The sequence below is a fragment of the Dipodascopsis tothii genome (assembly GCF_038497935.1).
Source record: "Dipodascopsis tothii strain CBS 759.85 unplaced genomic scaffold V1510scaffold_8, whole genome shotgun sequence".
NCBI lineage: Eukaryota > Fungi > Ascomycota > Lipomycetes > Lipomycetales > Lipomycetaceae > Neoaidaea > Neoaidaea tothii.
The window spans coordinates 217,878-236,390 of NW_027117992.1; the positions used below are offsets into that span (position 1 = coordinate 217,878).

General features: G+C 60.4%; 7 protein-coding genes and 1 non-coding gene across 8 annotated transcripts; 3 read left to right on the forward strand and 5 right to left on the reverse strand.

Annotated features, from left to right (window-relative positions):
- Positions 1-5,786: 5,786 nt before the first annotated feature.
- Positions 5,787-6,899, reverse strand: V1510DRAFT_402042 (nucleotide-diphospho-sugar transferase; the record flags this gene model as incomplete). Its single annotated transcript, XM_066932074.1, has 2 exons — positions 5,787-6,740; positions 6,774-6,899. 2 exons carry the CDS (start codon positions 6,897-6,899, stop codon positions 5,787-5,789), a joined length of 1,080 nt encoding a protein of 359 aa, XP_066790099.1.
- A 1,369-nt stretch (positions 6,900-8,268) lies between these two features.
- Positions 8,269-8,340, forward strand: V1510DRAFT_t76. The gene has a single exon. It is a non-coding gene; the product is annotated as a tRNA-Arg (tRNA).
- A 395-nt stretch (positions 8,341-8,735) lies between these two features.
- On the reverse strand, positions 8,736-9,652 carry V1510DRAFT_391759 (uracil phosphoribosyltransferase; the record flags this gene model as incomplete). Its single annotated transcript, XM_066931780.1, has 4 exons — positions 8,736-8,925; positions 8,958-9,162; positions 9,195-9,520; positions 9,552-9,652. 4 exons carry the CDS (start codon positions 9,650-9,652, stop codon positions 8,874-8,876), a joined length of 684 nt encoding a protein of 227 aa, XP_066790100.1. The 3' UTR covers positions 8,736-8,873.
- Positions 9,653-9,768: 116 nt separating this feature from the next.
- On the forward strand, positions 9,769-12,819 carry V1510DRAFT_321262 (wings apart-like protein regulation of heterochromatin-domain-containing protein). Its single transcript, XM_066930776.1, has one exon. The coding sequence runs from the start codon at positions 9,831-9,833 to the stop codon at positions 12,450-12,452; it is 2,622 nt and encodes an 873-aa protein (XP_066790101.1). The 5' UTR covers positions 9,769-9,830; the 3' UTR covers positions 12,453-12,819.
- On the forward strand, positions 12,163-14,317 carry V1510DRAFT_413831 (uncharacterized protein). The gene has a single exon (XM_066933298.1). It carries the CDS (start codon positions 12,647-12,649, stop codon positions 14,198-14,200), a length of 1,554 nt encoding a protein of 517 aa, XP_066790102.1. The 5' UTR covers positions 12,163-12,646; the 3' UTR covers positions 14,201-14,317.
- V1510DRAFT_413832 (AP complex, mu/sigma subunit) lies at positions 14,214-14,934 on the reverse strand. Its single transcript, XM_066933299.1, has one exon. It carries the CDS (start codon positions 14,867-14,869, stop codon positions 14,396-14,398), a length of 474 nt encoding a protein of 157 aa, XP_066790103.1. The 5' UTR covers positions 14,870-14,934; the 3' UTR covers positions 14,214-14,395.
- Positions 14,935-16,614, reverse strand: V1510DRAFT_413835 (fatty acid desaturase-domain-containing protein). The gene is made up of 2 exons (XM_066933300.1): positions 15,811-16,614; positions 14,935-15,778 (listed from the first exon to the last, which is right to left on the reverse strand). Exons 1-2 carry the CDS (start codon positions 16,429-16,431, stop codon positions 15,041-15,043), a joined length of 1,359 nt encoding a protein of 452 aa, XP_066790104.1. The 5' UTR covers positions 16,432-16,614; the 3' UTR covers positions 14,935-15,040.
- A 102-nt stretch (positions 16,615-16,716) lies between these two features.
- Positions 16,717-17,868, reverse strand: V1510DRAFT_413837 (WD40 repeat-like protein). The gene has a single exon (XM_066933301.1). It carries the CDS (start codon positions 17,642-17,644, stop codon positions 16,748-16,750), a length of 897 nt encoding a protein of 298 aa, XP_066790105.1. The 5' UTR covers positions 17,645-17,868; the 3' UTR covers positions 16,717-16,747.
- Between the last annotated feature and the right edge of the window lie 645 nt (positions 17,869-18,513).

The window sequence follows — 18,513 nt, forward strand, 5'->3', positions numbered from 1 at the left end:
ATCGATCACCAGAATCTAGGTCGATATTGTTGCGGGGTTGGCTATCACACGACGGCCCCGTTCATTCAGGACCGGTTGAGAGAAAAGTATGTGCACCTGTCGCTTCAGCCCTTGGTCGGTAACAGACAGCCGCCTGGCCTGCAAATTCTCAACTCGAACCGAGCGTGCTGCTTGACACCGGCTTCCAGACGTGGAATTTCTGCTGCCGTCAACAAAGAGCAGGACTGCATGATCTCTATGTATGGTCAATTACGAATCTGTGAGTCGGATCAGAGTACGATCAATTTGAGTATGGCTGCACCCAGCACCCAATCGAGCATACGGCATCGGAATGTTCTATGTGCGTCCTCATAACTGCAGTTTGGATTCATGCAGGGGGTCTAGCGTATCCTACGGCCATCGCTGCAGACACCTCTTTCGGTGGTGTGGGTGACTCCCGCCAGCTATAGCAGCCTGATCGAGAAATTGTTAACGTCCGAGCGCTGATTTTCCGCAATGCCAAATACGCCGCTCTGGCCTTGGCGACGAATCCGGACTACACAACAGAAGCACCAGACGGCTCGATCTTACGCACGCGATAGTTTCTGGATGTGTTGGACACGAGCGGAATACGTGAATGGGGATATCTCCGCGCGATGCCAAAGTTAAATCATTACATGCCGATTGACCGATGAATGGCAGATCGCCCAACCAGTGCAGAGCTCCCCAAGGTGACATAAAGGCTCGTTCTCCTCGCGATCACTGGCCATCTGAATACTTTTCGAGATCTTCATTGGGAGAGCACAAGTATAGTGTATGAACTAGCACAGGCTAGTGGTGATTAGGCGTATACAGGTGGCTGGACTTTTGAATAGCTGATGAGTGGCTTGGACAGCAAACGGTCTGCTGTCGAGTATAATACGCTACAAGTTACCAAGCATGAACGTTCTCAGTGGTCAACCTTGTATTTGGAACTATTGGTTGGCAGTGCTAGGGCTGGTATTTGGACAAGGAGCCGGCGATCTTACGACGATCGGTATGGCGCATGAAGGATGTCACAGCGATCATCCTTGGTGGCAAGCAGAACCTATGAAACAGACTAGAGAACGCGCATCCACCCTCAATCAGGGATGATGCATGGCTCTAGGACTAGGACGCGTCATGATTTCAGAAGAGTCGTACCGCTGCCTAGAATGACCACTTAAATTGTACGACGTTGGGTTGAAACGCGGTGTTGCACGAGTAGGCTGCCTGGGTGCTGGCGCAAGACTAATTGAATATTGATGGAACGATCTAGCAATGTCGTCATAAAGTTTAGATGGCTAGAAATTAACGTGCTAGCGTATTTATAGTCCATCCACAAAGGGTATGGCGTTCAGTCTAAGCTCAGGGTCGATCAACTTTGTCTACAACGGGGCGCTGACAGTCTAAGTAAAGTTTCATTGAAGCTATCTTGATTCGATTTTTTCAGCAACAAGTAACAACAGCGAAGTACAGCAAAGAAAATCTCGGAAACATGAAGTTCGTCCTGCGTGTGGCCTTCAGCATCTCTTCCTGTGTGCATGGTGAAGGTAATGACTAACTGCGGTTATAGCAGTTGGCTCGTTTTTATTTTTCGACTTTATCCAAAAAAAATCCCAAAAGACATTATGCCTAGTGTTTGTTACACATGAAGTGGTTCCCCCCCCATTTTTTTTGGTCAAAAGAAAAATGGAGCCATTGTAAGTGTATGCAAAGTACCAGTTGCACATAGTGTTATCCAAAAAAAGGTCTATCCAAAACTCGTAGTAATCGTTTTTTGTTTTACTGTTTTTTTTATTGGCCGGTCATGTTTTTTTGTGTTGTGTTTTATACTGTATCCAAAATCTGCTGCAGTTAGCAGCTGAGCATAGAGACGTTGCCTACTCACTCTGTGGCCCTGCCACGTGCTGACGACGATGACATGTCGAGGAAGAGAAGATCACACGCATTGGAGCCGCAAGTATCCGTCGGCACGAGTAAATGTGCTGACAGCAAGCTGACGCAGCAACTTTTTAAGTCGCTGACGACATGTGAGTCGCTGCGCCTGATCCTAGAAGCCGACTCATGCCCGGGTCGACTCGACCCCAGGCCCTTGAGCCCAAGGCGGATGAGGGAAAATCTGAGGGCCGGAACTGACGCGGCTTTTATATTTTTTGCTCACCCGGCGAGATCCGGCTGTACTAGGGATCGCTGCTGCCGAGCGTCATGTAGTGCCTTCTTGGTAGATGGACGTTACTTAGTAGATACATTTCTAGGTTTTACGAAAAGAGGCAAAAGGTTTACTCCGGGGCCAGGTGTTACGTACCGAGCAGCCAGGTTATTACTACGTACCATTTGTATACTCGCTTTTCGGACCACCATCGGTGGTGGCATGTCTCGTTAGCTGATTTCTCATCAGGTGCCATACGCGATGCAACATCCCTAAAAAGGAATATTAGCGACTATAGTAGAGGCAACGGTACTCAACAGTGCACCTGCAACATAGAGTACTGATGTGGATTCGTAACCAACTGTGGTTGGGCATGTTGCCGGTCAAGGCGAACGTAGTTGCTGTCTTTGAGACGAGAGATGTGTCAGCAGCCCAGGCGCAGAGTTTATGTTTCGTAGTCAGGCGAAAGCTAAATATTAAACTTAGTTTTAGGGTTCCCTCCTGATATGGCTGAGGATGGGCATGTCCTGCAGCATCACACCGCAGCGCATACATTACGTCCAAAAATAAACGCACAGTCGTTTCACTGGGTCTGAGGTCAAAGAAGGGGACCTAATGATATTCCATAAGCGGACAGCTCCAGCAGTTATGCGCCGGCTTAGGGTTTGTACGGTGCCTTTCAGCATACCATGGTTGTGCTGCCGCTCTGAGCGAAAGTTACCAGCTGATGCTTCACCTGGCGTTGGCAAAATTCGTCTATTTGACACGTGCCCGTAGTGCCGTGAGAGTCAGCTGGAAACAGCAGACTTTTGGACGGCACCACCACCTGGAGACTATCGACGTGTCATCTGCCTGTTGCTCAATCGCCAGCGGTCTCATGCTTGCGTCTATGCTGGACGGCTCAACAAGGACAGATGTACCGTCTCATTTGTGGCTAGCGCATGAGGCACGCAATGCTGCGGCCGCACAGGTTTGCCGCTCCTACGTACACCGGCCGCAAGATCTGTTCTCGGTGAGTCGTGGCACACGTACTGACTTCCCAAATTGACGACAACGTTCCCGGCAGCGGTCTGAATGAGCTGGATGCTACGTTACTACTACCAGTTTAGCGGATGTTTTGACCTTTCCCCCTGTTTAATATTGATGAGCACTCACGCCTTTGTGCCTCAGTTGGTACAGCAGTATGGACGCAATATGACCCAAGGCAGCTAGTTAGTCGCAGTGGTCACGGACTAGTGATGGTCTCAAGGCCACCGTAGATGCGATTTCATGCAGCTCGGTTCGCTGGTGGTAATTTTTTGGACGGCAGTCCGTTCAATAGCCTAGCGCTGGTACTGGAAATCCAGGAAGTTTGCAGAGCCATACTCGTTTGGAAAGCCTTAAGCCCCCTTGCACTTCGTAAATCTCTAATGTTTGTTCTGGTTGTGTCGTCGCCCAGCTGTCGAACGTATTGTATCCACGCTTAGTTCGCTAGTTCAAGCGACCCCCGCGTATTGCATAAGCTTCGCGCCCATGGCACCACTGGCATCATAGGCTGTGATCTGATAATTTTAGACTGACCTGGTGTATCGTAGTAGAAGCTAACGATCTGGAACAAATAAACTACGGGCTGCCCGAAGCCATGCAGCAGCGGCGATCTCGTTCCTACGAAAAAGGCTCATGTTGCCGTCCAATAATAAGACATAGCAGTATTATCTGCAGTAGAAGAAGCCGTTACAGCCGGAAAGAGCGTAGCTTGGCACTTGCGCCGACAATAATGGGAACTGTCGTTCAACTGCCGCTCGCATCTGTTCTCCTGCAGAAAACGTAGTCGTTACTGCGCCTGGCTGCGGGGAGCTGCAGGCACGGCTGCTGTTCCGGTGTCTGAACTGTAATCGGAGCCAGGTTTCGTTGCTCCTGATTGAATTCGCTCGATTAGGAATTGGTCGATCGGTGGCAGGCAGTCGTGAGCATGTCGTGGGCACATGCACACGCACTGACATTTCCCGGAAATAAGATCCGTTCGACGCGCAAAGATATCGGTCAAGCGAGCGATCGATTAGTTGCGGCGAACAGAGGCCTGAAGCATGCATATATCCATATGCATACAATTTTGACTTACGCGTATGCCGGTCATCCTTAGAGTAGTCTTACTGGGGTGGGCTTTGCAGATTCTCAGTTGCTCATTAAAGCCGAGTTTCAAGTAGAGCGCCGGTAAGGTTGTGTTAGCCTGACCACTGCTTCTCAGTGTGTATTTGATGTGAATCCTGTCAGTCTACCGATCTGGCGTCATCGCTTTCACAGTCAAGAACCGCGTCAGTCGTGAGCCTGATGTTCTCGGCCGAGCTAATGGCTAATGAATGACGTAAGCAAAGCGCGTGTGGCACACGCGCCTTTCCCTAACCCGATACACTCACGCGCTTCGGGCGCGTGTTTCGTGTACCGCCAGCTGCCAGCCGCACTCGCGCTGCGAATGCTGTCAACGGATGGACGGCACCGCAAGCTGCATTAGACCGATATTATGCGCCTAACGTTGTTATCGGACTCTGCAGCCGAAACCTGGTGGTCGATCAGTTGCTCGTGCGGCGGCTGCGCATAACGCCGCTCGGCGTACCGACGTCACCAACAGCGATCGACAGACACAAGCTCTCAGCCAGCAAATGTTTCTCTCAGCTTTCTCTCAGCTAGTACCGACTAGAAATGATTGAGCGGCTTTGCTGTGACTCCCAAAGTCTCTCGGCTTAGCTTTACGCCGCGAGAACAAACTCACTCTGGAAGCCACCAGTGTGGTCATACCAAAGAGAAGCTGGGGCCGATCCTGTATACCGGACCTTCTACTCACTGGCGCATTCTTTACGGCGCAACGCTTGCTCAACTGCCTGTTTGGGATTTACCATGGTTCTGGGTCTTGTAACTTGCATCCATAGTGGTTTTATGCGTCATGCATCGCACGTTCATATGCATGTCTCACAGCGCACTATCTGCGCTATCTCAATTGGGGAATAGCTCAGGGCGGAACCTGCTCCTACAACTGGTGGAGCGAGTGGCATCCAAAGCCTGTCCATCAACGCACACAAGCCGAAGACGAGCACAATTTGCCGACTCGTCCCGAAGAGAAGCAATGTCCGACTCTCTACGTGATTACTTCATATTCCTATCAAAAATGGCCTCATACGCTTTGACGCGAAACAAAGGGGAATACGTACGCGTAGAGACCGTCCAACGAACGCGTATTTGCACCTCTATAGCATGCACGGTCACGAACGCGTGGTCGCACGCGCGCAGTAGTAACGCGCAGCGCAATGATATCCAACTAATAGACGAGGCGCAGCCGCCCAGACATTGGGGGAGCCGAGACCGGCGCCGGTCGTCGGTAGCATCGGCATTTCGGTTGCACCGCAGCCCCATGGCGACGGTCAGGAGATGATGCGACCCGTAACTTTTATTTTCTTAATATACAGAGAACACTGAGGTAGGGGCAATATGTAGAAGAAGTCTGGGCCGTGCGGCGGCGGTGATCGCCGGCCGCCGCGACCCTCTATGCTAGGCGATCGAGGCAGCCGAGCGGGGCCAGCAAACACAAAAATGGCAGATAGCTCGGGCTACGACGCATGGAGCGACGAGCGGTGAGCGCAGAACGTCCGTGGCAGCCGGGCGGCTACTGCTTCTTCTTCTCGGCGGGCGAGACGTACTCAACCTCGTCCAGGTGCCAGCCATCGTGGTAGATGCCCAGCACATAGGCCATGCGAATGGAGACCAGATCGACGGCCATTTGGATCGAGTCCTTGGCGAGCTCCATCTTGCTGCCCGGAACCTCATGCCAGGAGATGGGGACCTCAACGATGGGAATGCGCTTCCGCTCAGCCAGGATAAGGATCTCCACGTCGAAGATCCAGCCCTCATTGTGCATGTTGGGGAAAATCTGGACGGCGGCCTTGCGCGTGAAGAGTTTGAAGCCGCACTGGGTGTCGCGCACGCTGCGGATGCCAAAGACGTACAGGAAAGAGTGGAAGCCGTGCATCATGAAGTTGCGGACGTACGAACGCTTGACAACAGCCTCAGTCTTGAGCATGTGCGCGCGCGAGCCCACGGCGATACCACGGCCGTTGCGCTCGACCTTCTGGAGCTGGCCGAGCAGATTGTCGAGGTCCGAGAACTGGGAGGCACCGTCGGCGTCGGCGAAGAGAATGTAGCGGCCACGCGCGTGCATCATGCCGTGGTTGACGGCACCGCCCTTGCCACGGTTCTTGGCGAGCGTGCACACGCGCATGCGGCCGGACGTCTCGCCGCGAGCCTGCGCGAAGCGCAGGGCGACTTCAGACGTGTCGTCGGCTGACCCGTCGTCGACGACAATGACCTCCCACGCCTTGCCCGACGACTCGGGCAGGTACGTCTCCAGGAAGGAGAAGGTCTCAGACAGCATGGACTCGATGCGGCCGCTTTCGTTGTATGCAGGGATGACGACGGACAGATGCGTCTCGGCCGGCTCACGCAGAGAGCTCAGCGGGAGCGGCTCCGAGATGGCACCATCCGGCGTCACCGTCCGGTAGAACTCCTCGGACTCGAGGGGCTGCCGGGGGACGTGAGCCACCAGCAGAACGCTGTAGTAGATCTGCGGTCAGGGCCGCGCGCACGGATCACTCACAATCGTTAATAACAGTCCAGAAATAACGGCGGAAAAAAGAGATGTGTACAATAGCAGCTTGCCCACGCTCGACTCGGCGACGAGATTCGAGATCGTGGGCGGCAGGAACGAGAGATCCCTGATCATCGTGTGTCTGTGTGCGGTCGCTCTGTCGGTCTGTGCCCGACGCTTCGATGCTTCGGAGAACCGGCTTCTATCGGCAACGTAAGCTCTGCACGGCTTTCAAATGTGCATGTCCTCGCAGCAATGTGATGACTCTGCCCGCCGTCCGGCCTCTGGCCAATGCTCGGCCGCACCGATCGCTACTGCGTCTGCGCCTGCTCTTATGGGTGTGACCGGGCCTGGCTGCCGCGGCGGAAGTCTTGCTGGGGTCCGTAGACTGGGGTGGACGGGATGGTGAGGGTGAATAGCTACCTGGCTCGGTTTTGGTTTTTGGATTTGGCCGTGCTGTACTTAGGCTTTTCCCGACAGCGGCTTATGCTCGGATCGTGCTCGACTCGAATTTGTTTACCTGAAACCCTGTTACCGTAGATCGACGCTTAGTCGGAAGACGGCTAGTAGCCACTGATGCTGCGGTTAGTAGTTTTGCGTGCGACGGTCAACGTGCGCGCTTCGTTCGCGGCGGTGATGTGCTGTCGCCGGAGGACACGCAATCAATCAGACGGAGACGGGGCACAGGAGACTTCTTCCTGCTGGCTTCTATAAAAGATATAGATGCCTAAATATATAGCCCTGACAGGTTTTTGACAGTGCTCAGCTGTAGCAGACTGTATAACAGATATACGCGGGTGGATAAGGATCAGATGGCGGGACGGAGGGCTTTTGAAGAGCTTGCCCGGCTAGCCATCTGGACCAGACGCTCTCGGGCTGTTTGGACCCTGTGATGGCTACGGTTGGGATGTCTGGAGGACGAGTGAGCGTGCCTGGCATGCGACGGACTGCCGGACACCGGAAGACCGGCTTACGCCGAAGCGGCGTCTACGCGGCCGATTGACTCGACCACGGCCGATCGGGGGATGCAGTCCGAGGCAGACGCCATGGCAGCGCTGCTGGATGCACCGGCAGACGCTCCGGCGTGGACCACGGCAGGTCGTCGACAGATCAGTGCCCGACGCGGGCCGGAGAGCGGTGGCATGGCCGGGTGCCGCGGCGCCGCGTCGACCACGCCGGGATTCTATGGGGCTTCCAAGCCAAGCCGGCACGCGTCCCCGGTGGACTATTGGCAGCGACCGCAGCGGACCCGCGCATGTCAGTGCACGTCTCGCGGCGACCACGTCGCGACAGTTCAATACGAAATGTGTAAACACGGCCGTTGCCGCAGCAACGCGCGTCATTACCCGGCCTTGGATTGGCGAGGTGGCATATTTGAGTTACCCGGGTGCAGGAGATGCCACCTCGTCACTTCCAGCCTATGGGTTGCAGCTGGCACGCACGGGGTAGGACCGGGTAAAACGGCCGGCCATGGGCGCTGGCGCTCGCTTGTGAACACGTATCAGCCCCTATGGCGTAATGGTAACGCGTCAGACTTCTAATCTGAAGATTGTGGGTTCGAGCCCCACTGGGGGTGTGCTTTTTTGCGACCGCGCTACGCAAGGATACTTTACGCCACTTTAGGTCTGCCGAGAAGGACCAAACGGTATCGACCAGCGCTACGTTAGCCCTATCTTCGGTATGTCCAATTCGGGCGATTGTTCACGCGCCGGAGGCCGTGCTAGCAGCCGCGGCTGCGGCGTGGACGTTGAACGTAGACGCGATTGCGGACGGGGTTGGTCGCGGTTTCGCGCGAGACATCGGCCGACGCCTAAGGCATCACGCCAGTGCTGCGCGGCTTCTAGAGTACCGAGTCAGCCATGACGCTAGCCATGGCTTGCTGGCCGGCGACGGCGGCCGCGGCCAGATAGGCGACGACCCCTGAATGAGTTTCCGGGTAACCACGGCAGCTCGCGCAATCTTGCCAGCTGGGCCGGTCCGGCTGGATAACTACGGGCAACAGGTGATAGAGCCCGGGACTAGACTTGACAAAGTTCACCGGGACCCGCCCGGGATCCGCAAGGACTCGCCAGATCAATTGCGTGACATGAATTGTAGACATTGGTAGATTTACAGGCAGTAGTAGCGGTCGCCAAAGTCGCCGAGACCGGGCGAGACAAACCTAGAGTCAGCAGAGTTGCGCGTGGAACGTACTTGTTGGTATTGAGGCCCTCGTCGATGAAGCCAACAATAATCTTGACCTGTGGGTAGGCGTCGCCGACGGCCTTCAAGCCTTCCGGGGTCGCAATCAGGTTCAGGAATAGAATTCGCTCGGGCTTGACGCCCTTGGAAATCAGCACCTTGATAGCCATGATTACTGAGCCACCGGTGGCCAGCATGGGATCCAGTAACAAGACGTCTGTCGTCAGTTCGCACGCCAAGGGCACTTACATCTGTCGGCAACGTCCTCCGGCAGCTTCTCGTAGAAAAAGTTTGCCTCGCCGTTCTCCTCGTTGCGTTGGATGAGGATCTTGCCGATGCGCACCGAGCGGCAGCAGTCACGGAGACCCTGCTCCATGGACTCGCCGGCGCGCATGATAGACACACCGCAGATCTTGCCCTGGAAGCGCACGCCATCGTACGACAGGCCGGTCGGCGTCTGCACCGACGTGGCCTCGACCGGCAGGTGGTCCAGACCCTCCTCGACTAGCAGGCGGATGATACGGTTGCTGTAGAAGACAAAGTCGCCGCGGGGCGTGTTAATGTCACGAATGATACTGCGGTCAGCTCGGCTGGCGATGCGCGTACGTGAAGAGAGAGATCAGCTGCGGCGTCTGCCGCAGCAGCGCGACGTTTCCGGTCGGCTGCTTGCTCTCGTTGAACTTGATGTCGTCGGCGAAGGGGGCCATGGTTGAATACAAACGGTGCCGGCGGCAATGCTATCGAGTCGATAGACCCGGCATCACGTGAACGAACATCGACACACGTGACTAACCCTAGCCCCTCGCCGTGTACGACAACGACCAGGAGCGCGACGCCGCAGACTGCACAGCAACGCGCCGAGCTCTCAGAAACAACTGGGAGGCCATGTCGCTGCAATCGACCATCAGGCGGACGCCTCTGACGTACGCGCGCAAGCGTACGAGGCCAATTGCGGGAGGGCGCGACGACGCCGGCTACGACGACGGGCCGGGCGTAAACAGCCGCGATGACTCTGATCACGAGAGCGCAGACGCGCCTGCAGGCGGCCACGAGAGCGACAACGACACACCGAAGGCTTCGAAGACAGGTAGTCGCGCGACGCGACCGGCGGCGGCGCGTCCGTTGCCAGCAGACGACCCGTTTGCGTTTTGCGAGGACAGCGACGACGAGACCACGCCTGTGGCGACGCAACGGCCGCTTCGCAAGACACTGAGCGCGGCGAGGCCACGGGAGGCGACTAGAGTGCGTACTGCGCCGGATCCGACTCCCTCGCGGCGTCCGACAGCGGCCGCAGCTGCAGGATCGAGGACCGCCAAAGCAGCGGCTGCAACCGCAACGCCTGCGGCGGCGGCCACGCCGGCCAGCACTCTCCAGACAGGCGAACGATCTACGCGCCGGGCTATGCGTGCAGCGACGGTTGCGTCCACGCCGACGCCAGTAGCACGGCCGATCACCGTTGACGCGGATCCTGCGCCGACGCCCACGCGCGCACGTCCAGCTCCACGCCCGGCTCCACGTCTAGGCAGCTCTGTTTCAAAAGATGACAAAGCTGTGAACGCTATCGATGTCGACGCGCCTGCGGCGTCTGTGCGCGAAGTTATCGTGCTGGACCCCGAAACGGACGACGGTCTAAAGTCGGGCGGGCCCGACTTTTACGAGCCACAGACCCCTTTGGGCAGCCCGAACGGGTATGAAGCGTCCACGCCGTCGACAACCCACAGCCGAATCACGGCAAGCGAGGCGGATGCGTGGAGCTTGCTCGACAAGGCGGCTGGGCTGGCATCGCCGCGGAAGAAGCGGACAAAGATCGTCAATAAGCTCGCGCGGAGTACCACAAAGCCGCCAACAGACCGTCCTGAGTCTACAGAGAGTGCCGGGGCTGCTGCCGCCTCAAAGACATCCGCAGAGATCGCGCAGACGCCCGTATCGGAAGAACAAGACGAGGCAGTGACTACGATGCGACGGCCACCTGTGCGACCTGCGTCTGCCAGCAAGCTCACCTATAGTGCTCAGCGCAGCTTTCTGGACGAGAGTGCGCTCAGCTTCCTGGACGATCTGTCGGCGCCTACGTCGCGGGCTGTGGAGGCTGACTCCGGAAGCGAGGAAGACGATATCAAGGTCAAGAGCATTCACGAGCTTCGCGAGTCTGGACAAAACTCGCGCTTTCTTGACGAGGTTGAGTACCTGCTGGATGGAATTCGGCCCGGTGCTGCGCTGGCGTCGCGCCGGACGACTTACCTCGAGCTGGCGACGAAACTTGCCGACAAGACGTTCTTCAACAAGTTCAAGGCGACCGAGTTTGCGCCGCGTCTTTTCATGGGTCTCGCGGACGAGACGGACGAGGTCGCCATGTTTGCGCTCGGCTACATCGTGTGTCTGTTCACACAGGACGACGGCGTGCTGAGCGCACTGGCGGACGAGCACGGCGGTGTGCGGTTCTTGGCGCGGCTGTTGGCGAACGACACGGCTATCAGCGCGATTGCCAAGCGCAAGAGCAACGGGGTGACTCGGATCGGCCAGTCACTGGTGAGCGAACTGGAGGCCAAAATCGTGAGCTCGGCGCGCGACGACGGTGCACCGGCCGGACGCGTGTCGCTGCGCTTTCTCGGCCTCAGCGGTCTACTGGAGCTGTCTGGACGGCTTCCGTTGGCCAGCGTGGCCGATGGCGGCAAGGCCGCGGCCGCGCTGCTCGAAATTGTGGCCAGCGAGGCCCCTCTGGTGGCAGCCGAGCCCGACGCCCGGCTCTACGGGCTGCACATGGCGCTGGCAGTGCTCGAAAACGCGGGCGGGGGTGTCGGCCTGTTGCCGCTGGCTGCTCGGCCGACGGCGCTGGTCGGGCTGCTTGGCGCGGTGCCGCAGGTTCCTGCGCTGGCCGCTAACCGACGCACGGTCGCGGTGGCCCTGGCGGTGCTCCGCGTGTGCATTGTGGCGTCTAACAGTGCAGCGGACCTGGCGCGGGCGCCACCGGATGGATGGCCCACGGACGCGTTGGGCGCAGTCTACAAAGCCGTGACAGAGGTCGTGGCGGCCGCAGTCTTGCCCGGCGCGGACGAGGACGCAGCTAACGTCGCGTTGTTTGCGCTCGGCCTGGTCGTAAACCTGGCCGAGCTGGACGCGTTCGTCGGCGTCGCGGCCGCGGACCTGGTGGCCCTGACCAGCCTTTTTGACCCCGCCGCGGCCGCGCCGGACGTGCACCGCTACCTCGCGCTGGCTGTGGGGTCAGTCGTGCGGGCACAGCCCGGCGCGCGCGCAACGGTGCCGGCGGCGACGCTGTTCGCACTCGGACGCGCGCTGGAGGACCTGCGGGGCGAGCTGGACGCCGCCGCACGCGATGCGGCTGGCGCCGCACGCGATGCGGCGTTGGCGGGCGCCGACGGACCGCCGCGCGCCTCGTCCTCAGCCACACCCCCTGAGCCGCTTTCCCGTCGCCCGCCAGCCGAGCAGTTTGCTAGCCAGATCGGGCGCGTCATCGATGCCATATACGGAAACTCGACAACACCCGACTGACGCGACATAGCCGGTTTGGGAAATTTTACTACCACATCCGGTAACCCGGCACGCGCTGGGAGCACACAGCCGACGCCTTCCGCCGAAGGGCAAAACTCGGAAGGACGAACGGAGGTTTTCGCACATCCGTCACAGCGTCTGACGGTTATAGCCCCAGCTCACGCGCACACTCTTCCGAGGTATTATCGTGTGGGATGATGGCGACCTCCCCCACATTTTCAAGTCAGTCCATCGAAAAAAAAAGGCCGATCCGCTCAATCACAGAAAAAGCAGTGGCGCGCCGGCAGGAGAAAGCAGCTGATGTTCAGCACGCTATAAGAACATCTGCTGCCGGGCCAGATTGCATCGCACGACCTCACAGAGGTGCCGGAGTACGCACGGACAGGACGGCCAACACGGTTGATTTGCCGACGGAGATGGCTCGTGATGGAGTGGGTCGGGCGGAGGCACGGATAGAGCTGGAAGGCGGACACAGGGCGGACAGCGCCGCGAACGAAGAGCATGGCCGCGTCGCGGGCGCCGCCCGCGGTGCGGACGCCGTGACAGTGTCGTGCGAGCAGGCGGGCGAGCCGCACGCGCCGCACGAGCCGCACGCACCGCACGGCCGCAGCCCCAGAAATGCGGCTGGTCGGACCAGCGGCTCGCGCGAGCCGCACGAGCCGCACGACGGCTCCCCCCCCCGCACCCGCGTGCGCAGGCGCCGCGACGACCGTCGCACCCGCGACGAGCTTTACGCGACCGAGCCCAACTATGCGCAGCTCTACAGCGCACTGCTGGCGAGTCTACCGGAGCCGGACGCGGCTTCGCCGCCGACCGAGTTCCTGGCACAGTTGGCGCCCGACACGCGGCTGCGACTGGCGTGCTCGCTGGCCCCGCCCCAGAAGCAGCACTACGTGAAGCTGCTGGTGCTCTCGTGCAACCCCGTGCTGAGCGGGGTTGTCGCCGACATGGTGTACGCGCTGCGCACGCGGCCGGCGGACTTCGCCGTCAACGGCATCCGGCGGCTGGCACGCGACGTGCTCGTCTGCAGCGTCGCCAAGGACGGCGTCTGCATCACATGGACGCACTGCCACGAGCGCGGGCAGGCCGGCTGGCGCGTCCACGACGTCTCGCTCGTCGACGAAGACGCGGACTGCTACTGGCGCCAGTGGGCGCCGACTGTGGCTGAGGCGGAGCGCCTCTGGGACGCCGAGCAGGCGCGCGCGGCCGAGAAGCACGCAATCAAGTCGAGCCTGCTGCGGCTGCGTGCGCTGCCGGTGTCGGCGCACGACTCGGGCGAGGAGGAGGACGACGAGGACGGCATGGACGACGACGACGACCGGTCGCTGTTTGATGCGGCCGCCGCGGTCGTCCCCCCGGCCCCGGCCGAGGACCTCGAGGCGCGCGGTGCGTTCGACCTTGCCGCGGACGCCACGCCGCTGGCGTCGGCCATGCTGCCTGCTCCCCGTGTCGTCGTCGAGGCCGCGCCGCCGCCCGAGCTCTCGTCCAGCCACGAGTCCGACAGCTACACGGGAATGTCGGACGAAGATGACTACTGGGAGGCTGCGCCCGCGCGCGCACCGTCGGCCGCGCTGCGCAACTCGCTGCGCATGATCCACATGCTCGAGGAGCTCGGCGACACTGACGACAACTCGACGCCGCGCAAGCGCACGTCACCCGGCCGGCGCGCTCTCGGCGACCGGCCGCTCTCGGCCGACGAAAAGTTTTTGCCGCTGCTGCCTCTTGGCGCCGGCGTGGTCTACCCGTGAGGGTGTATATTATGTTTGGATGGGGGGTGTACATATTGCATGGTTCGGAATAGTATAATTAATCTAGTACATCGGTCCTGGCGCGCGTCAGTACAGACGGTGCGTGTTGCTGCTCATGTTCTCCCTCACTCCCGGCAGCTGGCCCAGGTAGGGCATCAGTCTAGACGTTAGCACGGCCGCGCGCCCGGCGCGGGCCTAGAAGCCTAACCTGCTGAGGTTCTCCTCGTCGCCCTCGGCGTCCTCCATTGTGTCCTGCTGGGCAATCGGCCGCAGCACGTCCCGCTTGGACGACTCCTGCAGCTCGCCGGCCAGCAGCAGCTCGTCGAGAATGTAGTATGCCTTTTGGAAGTTGAAGATGATGTCGAGCTCGCAGACGTTGCCGTAGTACCGGTCCATCTGCTCGACGTAGCGGTGCACGATCTCGAGCGTGATCAGCTCGTTGTCGGTCGCGTCGATGCCGGCGATGAAGAAGAGCGAGGCGTACCGCCGGTAGACGACCTTCGAGTCCTTGTACTCGAGGAAGTTGCACATTTTCGTGCGCCGGGCGAGCACGAGCGTCGACACATCCTTGACGATCTTGTTTTTCTCCTTGAGCGAGAGCGTGAGGAACCACTTGGCGAGCCGGACCTTGCCCTGCCGCGACAGCAGGATGATGTACTGGATGGCCATGGCTGCGTGCGGTCGGGGGAAGGCGGCGGTGCGAGATATGGGCTCGTGCCGCGCGGCGCGACGGTTGGGGCAGGAGGGACGCGCGGTTGGGGCGCTGCCCCACGTGATTTACGCGCCGCACAACGTGCGGCTCGCGGCGTGCGCCGTGCGGCTCATCGCACCACTCTATTGCTATGTGTGTTTCGGCTTGGCCTCCACGCCCGAGCCGCCCTCGGCCACGTCCACCACGTCAAAGTCGCGGTCGATCGCGTTGATCGACGTGCGCTCGGCCGCGGCAATCTTTTTCTCGTCGCCGCGCCGCACGCGGCACCACAGCGACACCTTGTCCTCGAACACAAAGTCGTAGATGACCTTGGTCCAGCTCGTGTGGTACGGCAGTTCGCAGTAGAACTCGGACGCCAGCCGCGTCAGCTCCGGCAGCCGCGTCCACGGCACGTACGGGAAGTCGTGGTGCTCGTTGTGCAGGCCGACGTTGTACGTAAACAGGTTGAGGATGCCGTAGTAGCTGTACGTCTCCGGCGGCGGCACGGCGGCGCGGTTGGTCGCACGCGCGTTGGCGTCGATGGCCTCGGGGTCGAGCACGTAGTGCTCGGCAATGAAGTGCCCGGCGCACGGGTGCAGCGACCCGGCCAAGAACGACGACGTGATCAGGTAGCCCATGGCGTGCCAGCCCCAGAAGCGGACCACGGCGGCGTCGACGGCAAGCTGGACCGCCACGTTGAGAAGGTGTACCCACGTGAACGGCATACTCATGACGCACATCGGCCGGATCGCGTAGAAGAGGATCTGGAACGTCGCAAAGAACGCCTTGCCGAGCACGTTCTGCAGCACAAACGCCTCGAGCCGTGTCGGCAGGTCCGTGTCGTACCGCGTGTCGCCCAGATGCTTGTGGTGGACGAGGTGGTAGGGCTGCGGTCAGCAGTGAAGGCGGCAGAACTTACGCGGAAACTGGCCGAGTACGGCACGCCGATCGGCAGGTTGGCCACGATGCTGAACAGCCGGTTGTGTAGTGGCTTCTTGAAGCCCAGGTTGTGGCACAGCTCGTGGATCGACAGGAAGATGTTCTGGTTGGCTGTAGCGCCGACGATATAGGCCGTGGCCAGGTACGGCACCGACCAGAAACGCGCGTTGCGGAGCAGGAACGCACACGTGAACTGAGTGGCGACGACGCCGAGGACGACCCACTTTGTCAGCGGCTCGTAGCCGCACAGCTTGGTGGCCTCGGGGTGTGCGCGCAGGATTTCCATGCGCCGCGTGCGGTGCGGCTCTTCCTGATACGTCCAGAACCAGTCGGACTGCTCTGAGGGTGGAGTGCCTGCGGCAGCGGCGGCCTTGCCGTTCGCGCCGTTGGCCTTGCCGTTCGCGCCGTGCGCGCTGCCGTTGGCGGTTCCGTTAACGGTTCCGTTGGTGGCTCCGTTGGCGGTCGCGGCGGCCACGCCGTTGGCCGCACCGTTCGTGCCCTCGTCCGCCGCCTTGCGTGCGTTCTCCAGCGCCAGCGGCCGCACCGGCAGACACAACGCGCGCTCTAGCCGCGATCGCGGGTCAGGAGGGACGGGAGTCATTGTGTGAGGGTGTCCAGCGGGTCCTGTTTGCTCGAGTGGTCTGATCCTGTTCGCGCGAAAAATTCTGCACGCGGCGGCTGCTGTGTTCAACAGCCAATGTGTCAGTGCCCGGGGATGGGTCAATGGCCGTATGCAGTGGCGTGTCCGTCTCTGCGGTGGCGGCCTCGTCGTAAGGCGTGGTGGCTGCGGGCGGAAATTTCGGCGGTCTCGACTTGGGAAGGTTGAGCCGCACGACGTGCGGCGCCCCCCCCTGGCTGCAGTACAAGCCGCACTCGGTGCGGCGCATGCGTGAACACATATTGACTATCGTACAAGGCTACAGATGCACGGCCTGGACGGATTTGCCCGACACCACGCCGATCCAGTCGCCGCCGCGCGACCACGTCAGGTTGTTAACCTCGGCCGGTTCAGCGTGGGCGAGGCCCACGTCGGCGCGGCCAGAGTGCACGTCCCAGACGAGAACCTGGCAGTCGTCGGCGCCGGTCGCAAGCACGTGCCGCTGCGTCGGCGACCATTCGGCCACGTTGACGTTGCCGGAGAAGCCGGCCAGCTCGACCGCGGCCGTGCCCGGCGACCGGATGTCGATGATCTGCACGGTCGACGACTCGGCCGCGAACGTCGCGAGCACGTTGGCGTCGCGCGCGTTCGGGCTGATGCGCAATAGCGGCGGCGGGTTCGTCGCCGGCTCGTAGACTATCGTCGAGTGCTCGAGCGCGCGCAGGTCAAACAGCCGCACAGAGCCGTCGGCGCCAACAGACGCAAACACGTCGACGCTACCGGCAACGAACCGCACGTCGTAGACTTCGCGGTCGTGCGCAATCAGCTGTGTCTTGACCGCGCACGTGTTGAGGTCCCAGATCGAGCACGTCGTGTCGATGCTAGACGTGATGATGTACGACGGGTCGGTCGTGTTCCAGTCCATGCTCGTCAGCGGCGCGGCCGTGGCCGTGCTCTTGGGCGCGCCACCGGCGGTGGCCTGTACTGCGCTCGCCGATGAGTGGTACTCGGTCTTGCCCTTGTTGTCGAGCGAGAACTTTTGACGCAGACTGCCGGCCGGGTCGTACTCCCAGATCCGCAGATGGTCGCCGACGGACGCCAGCAGCTGCTCGCCCTGGGTACTCTGAGGGCCGGCAGGATCCCACGCCACGCGCGTGCACGGCAGCGCGTGCGTGGCCTCAGCCGTCTTGTGCAAATCGATCGACGGCACCTGCATGCCCGTCGCGGGGTGGCACTCGGCCGTGTGCTTGCCGTGTAGGACCTGGATGCGGTTGCCCTTATCTTCTGTGTACGTCCCGACGACAATCTTGCTGCTGCCGTCGGCTGCGCCGGCCGCTGCCCGGCACCAGTCGACCGCGTAGAGGGGCCAGTTGGAGTCAAACCGGCCGGCCGTGCGCACTGCGCGCGCGCCGAGCGCGGCCACCCCGTGGCCCGCGAACGCTCCCGCGCCGCCCAGCCCAGCTGCTGACGGTCCAGGATAGCCCGAGAACGACATCCGGCCCTGCGAGTGTGGCATGATCGAGTACGAGTTCCTTTTGGACAGCGACGGATGCGCCATATCGCTGGCTGCTGCGCGCTGTCGCTTCCTCGAGTCTGCGGTCAGCGCGGTCGAGGGGGCGACGGCAGCCGGGCGGCCGTGGTCACGCTTACCTGGCGTCGATCTGTCCGCCGTCGTCGTCGTCGTCGTCGCCGGCTGGACTGCTGCGGCGGTGATCTTATACATTTACCCGGCTATCACGACTTCCCGCCGCGAACGGAAGTTACCCGCCCACTTATGCACACGTGATCTACGCTGCATGAAGCGGCTGGGATCACGTGACACACGCTGCGCTGTCAGCCTGTCAGCCACAGACGGCGCGATCTCTTCGTTGGCGAACGCCGGAGTAGCCGTACGTCCGGGCTGCAGGCGGTCGTGGACGGACTGGCGGCAGTCGCGGACTGGCCAGTCGACGGCCAGGACACAATCCAACGCTGTGAAGCACGCGCTCCCACGCGCGTCGCTGCCAGCTGCTCTGACGCCGTCAGCATATGAGTTGGCTGACAGCTTGTTCGGCGTCGGACTGGCCGCAGGACACCATAGTCATC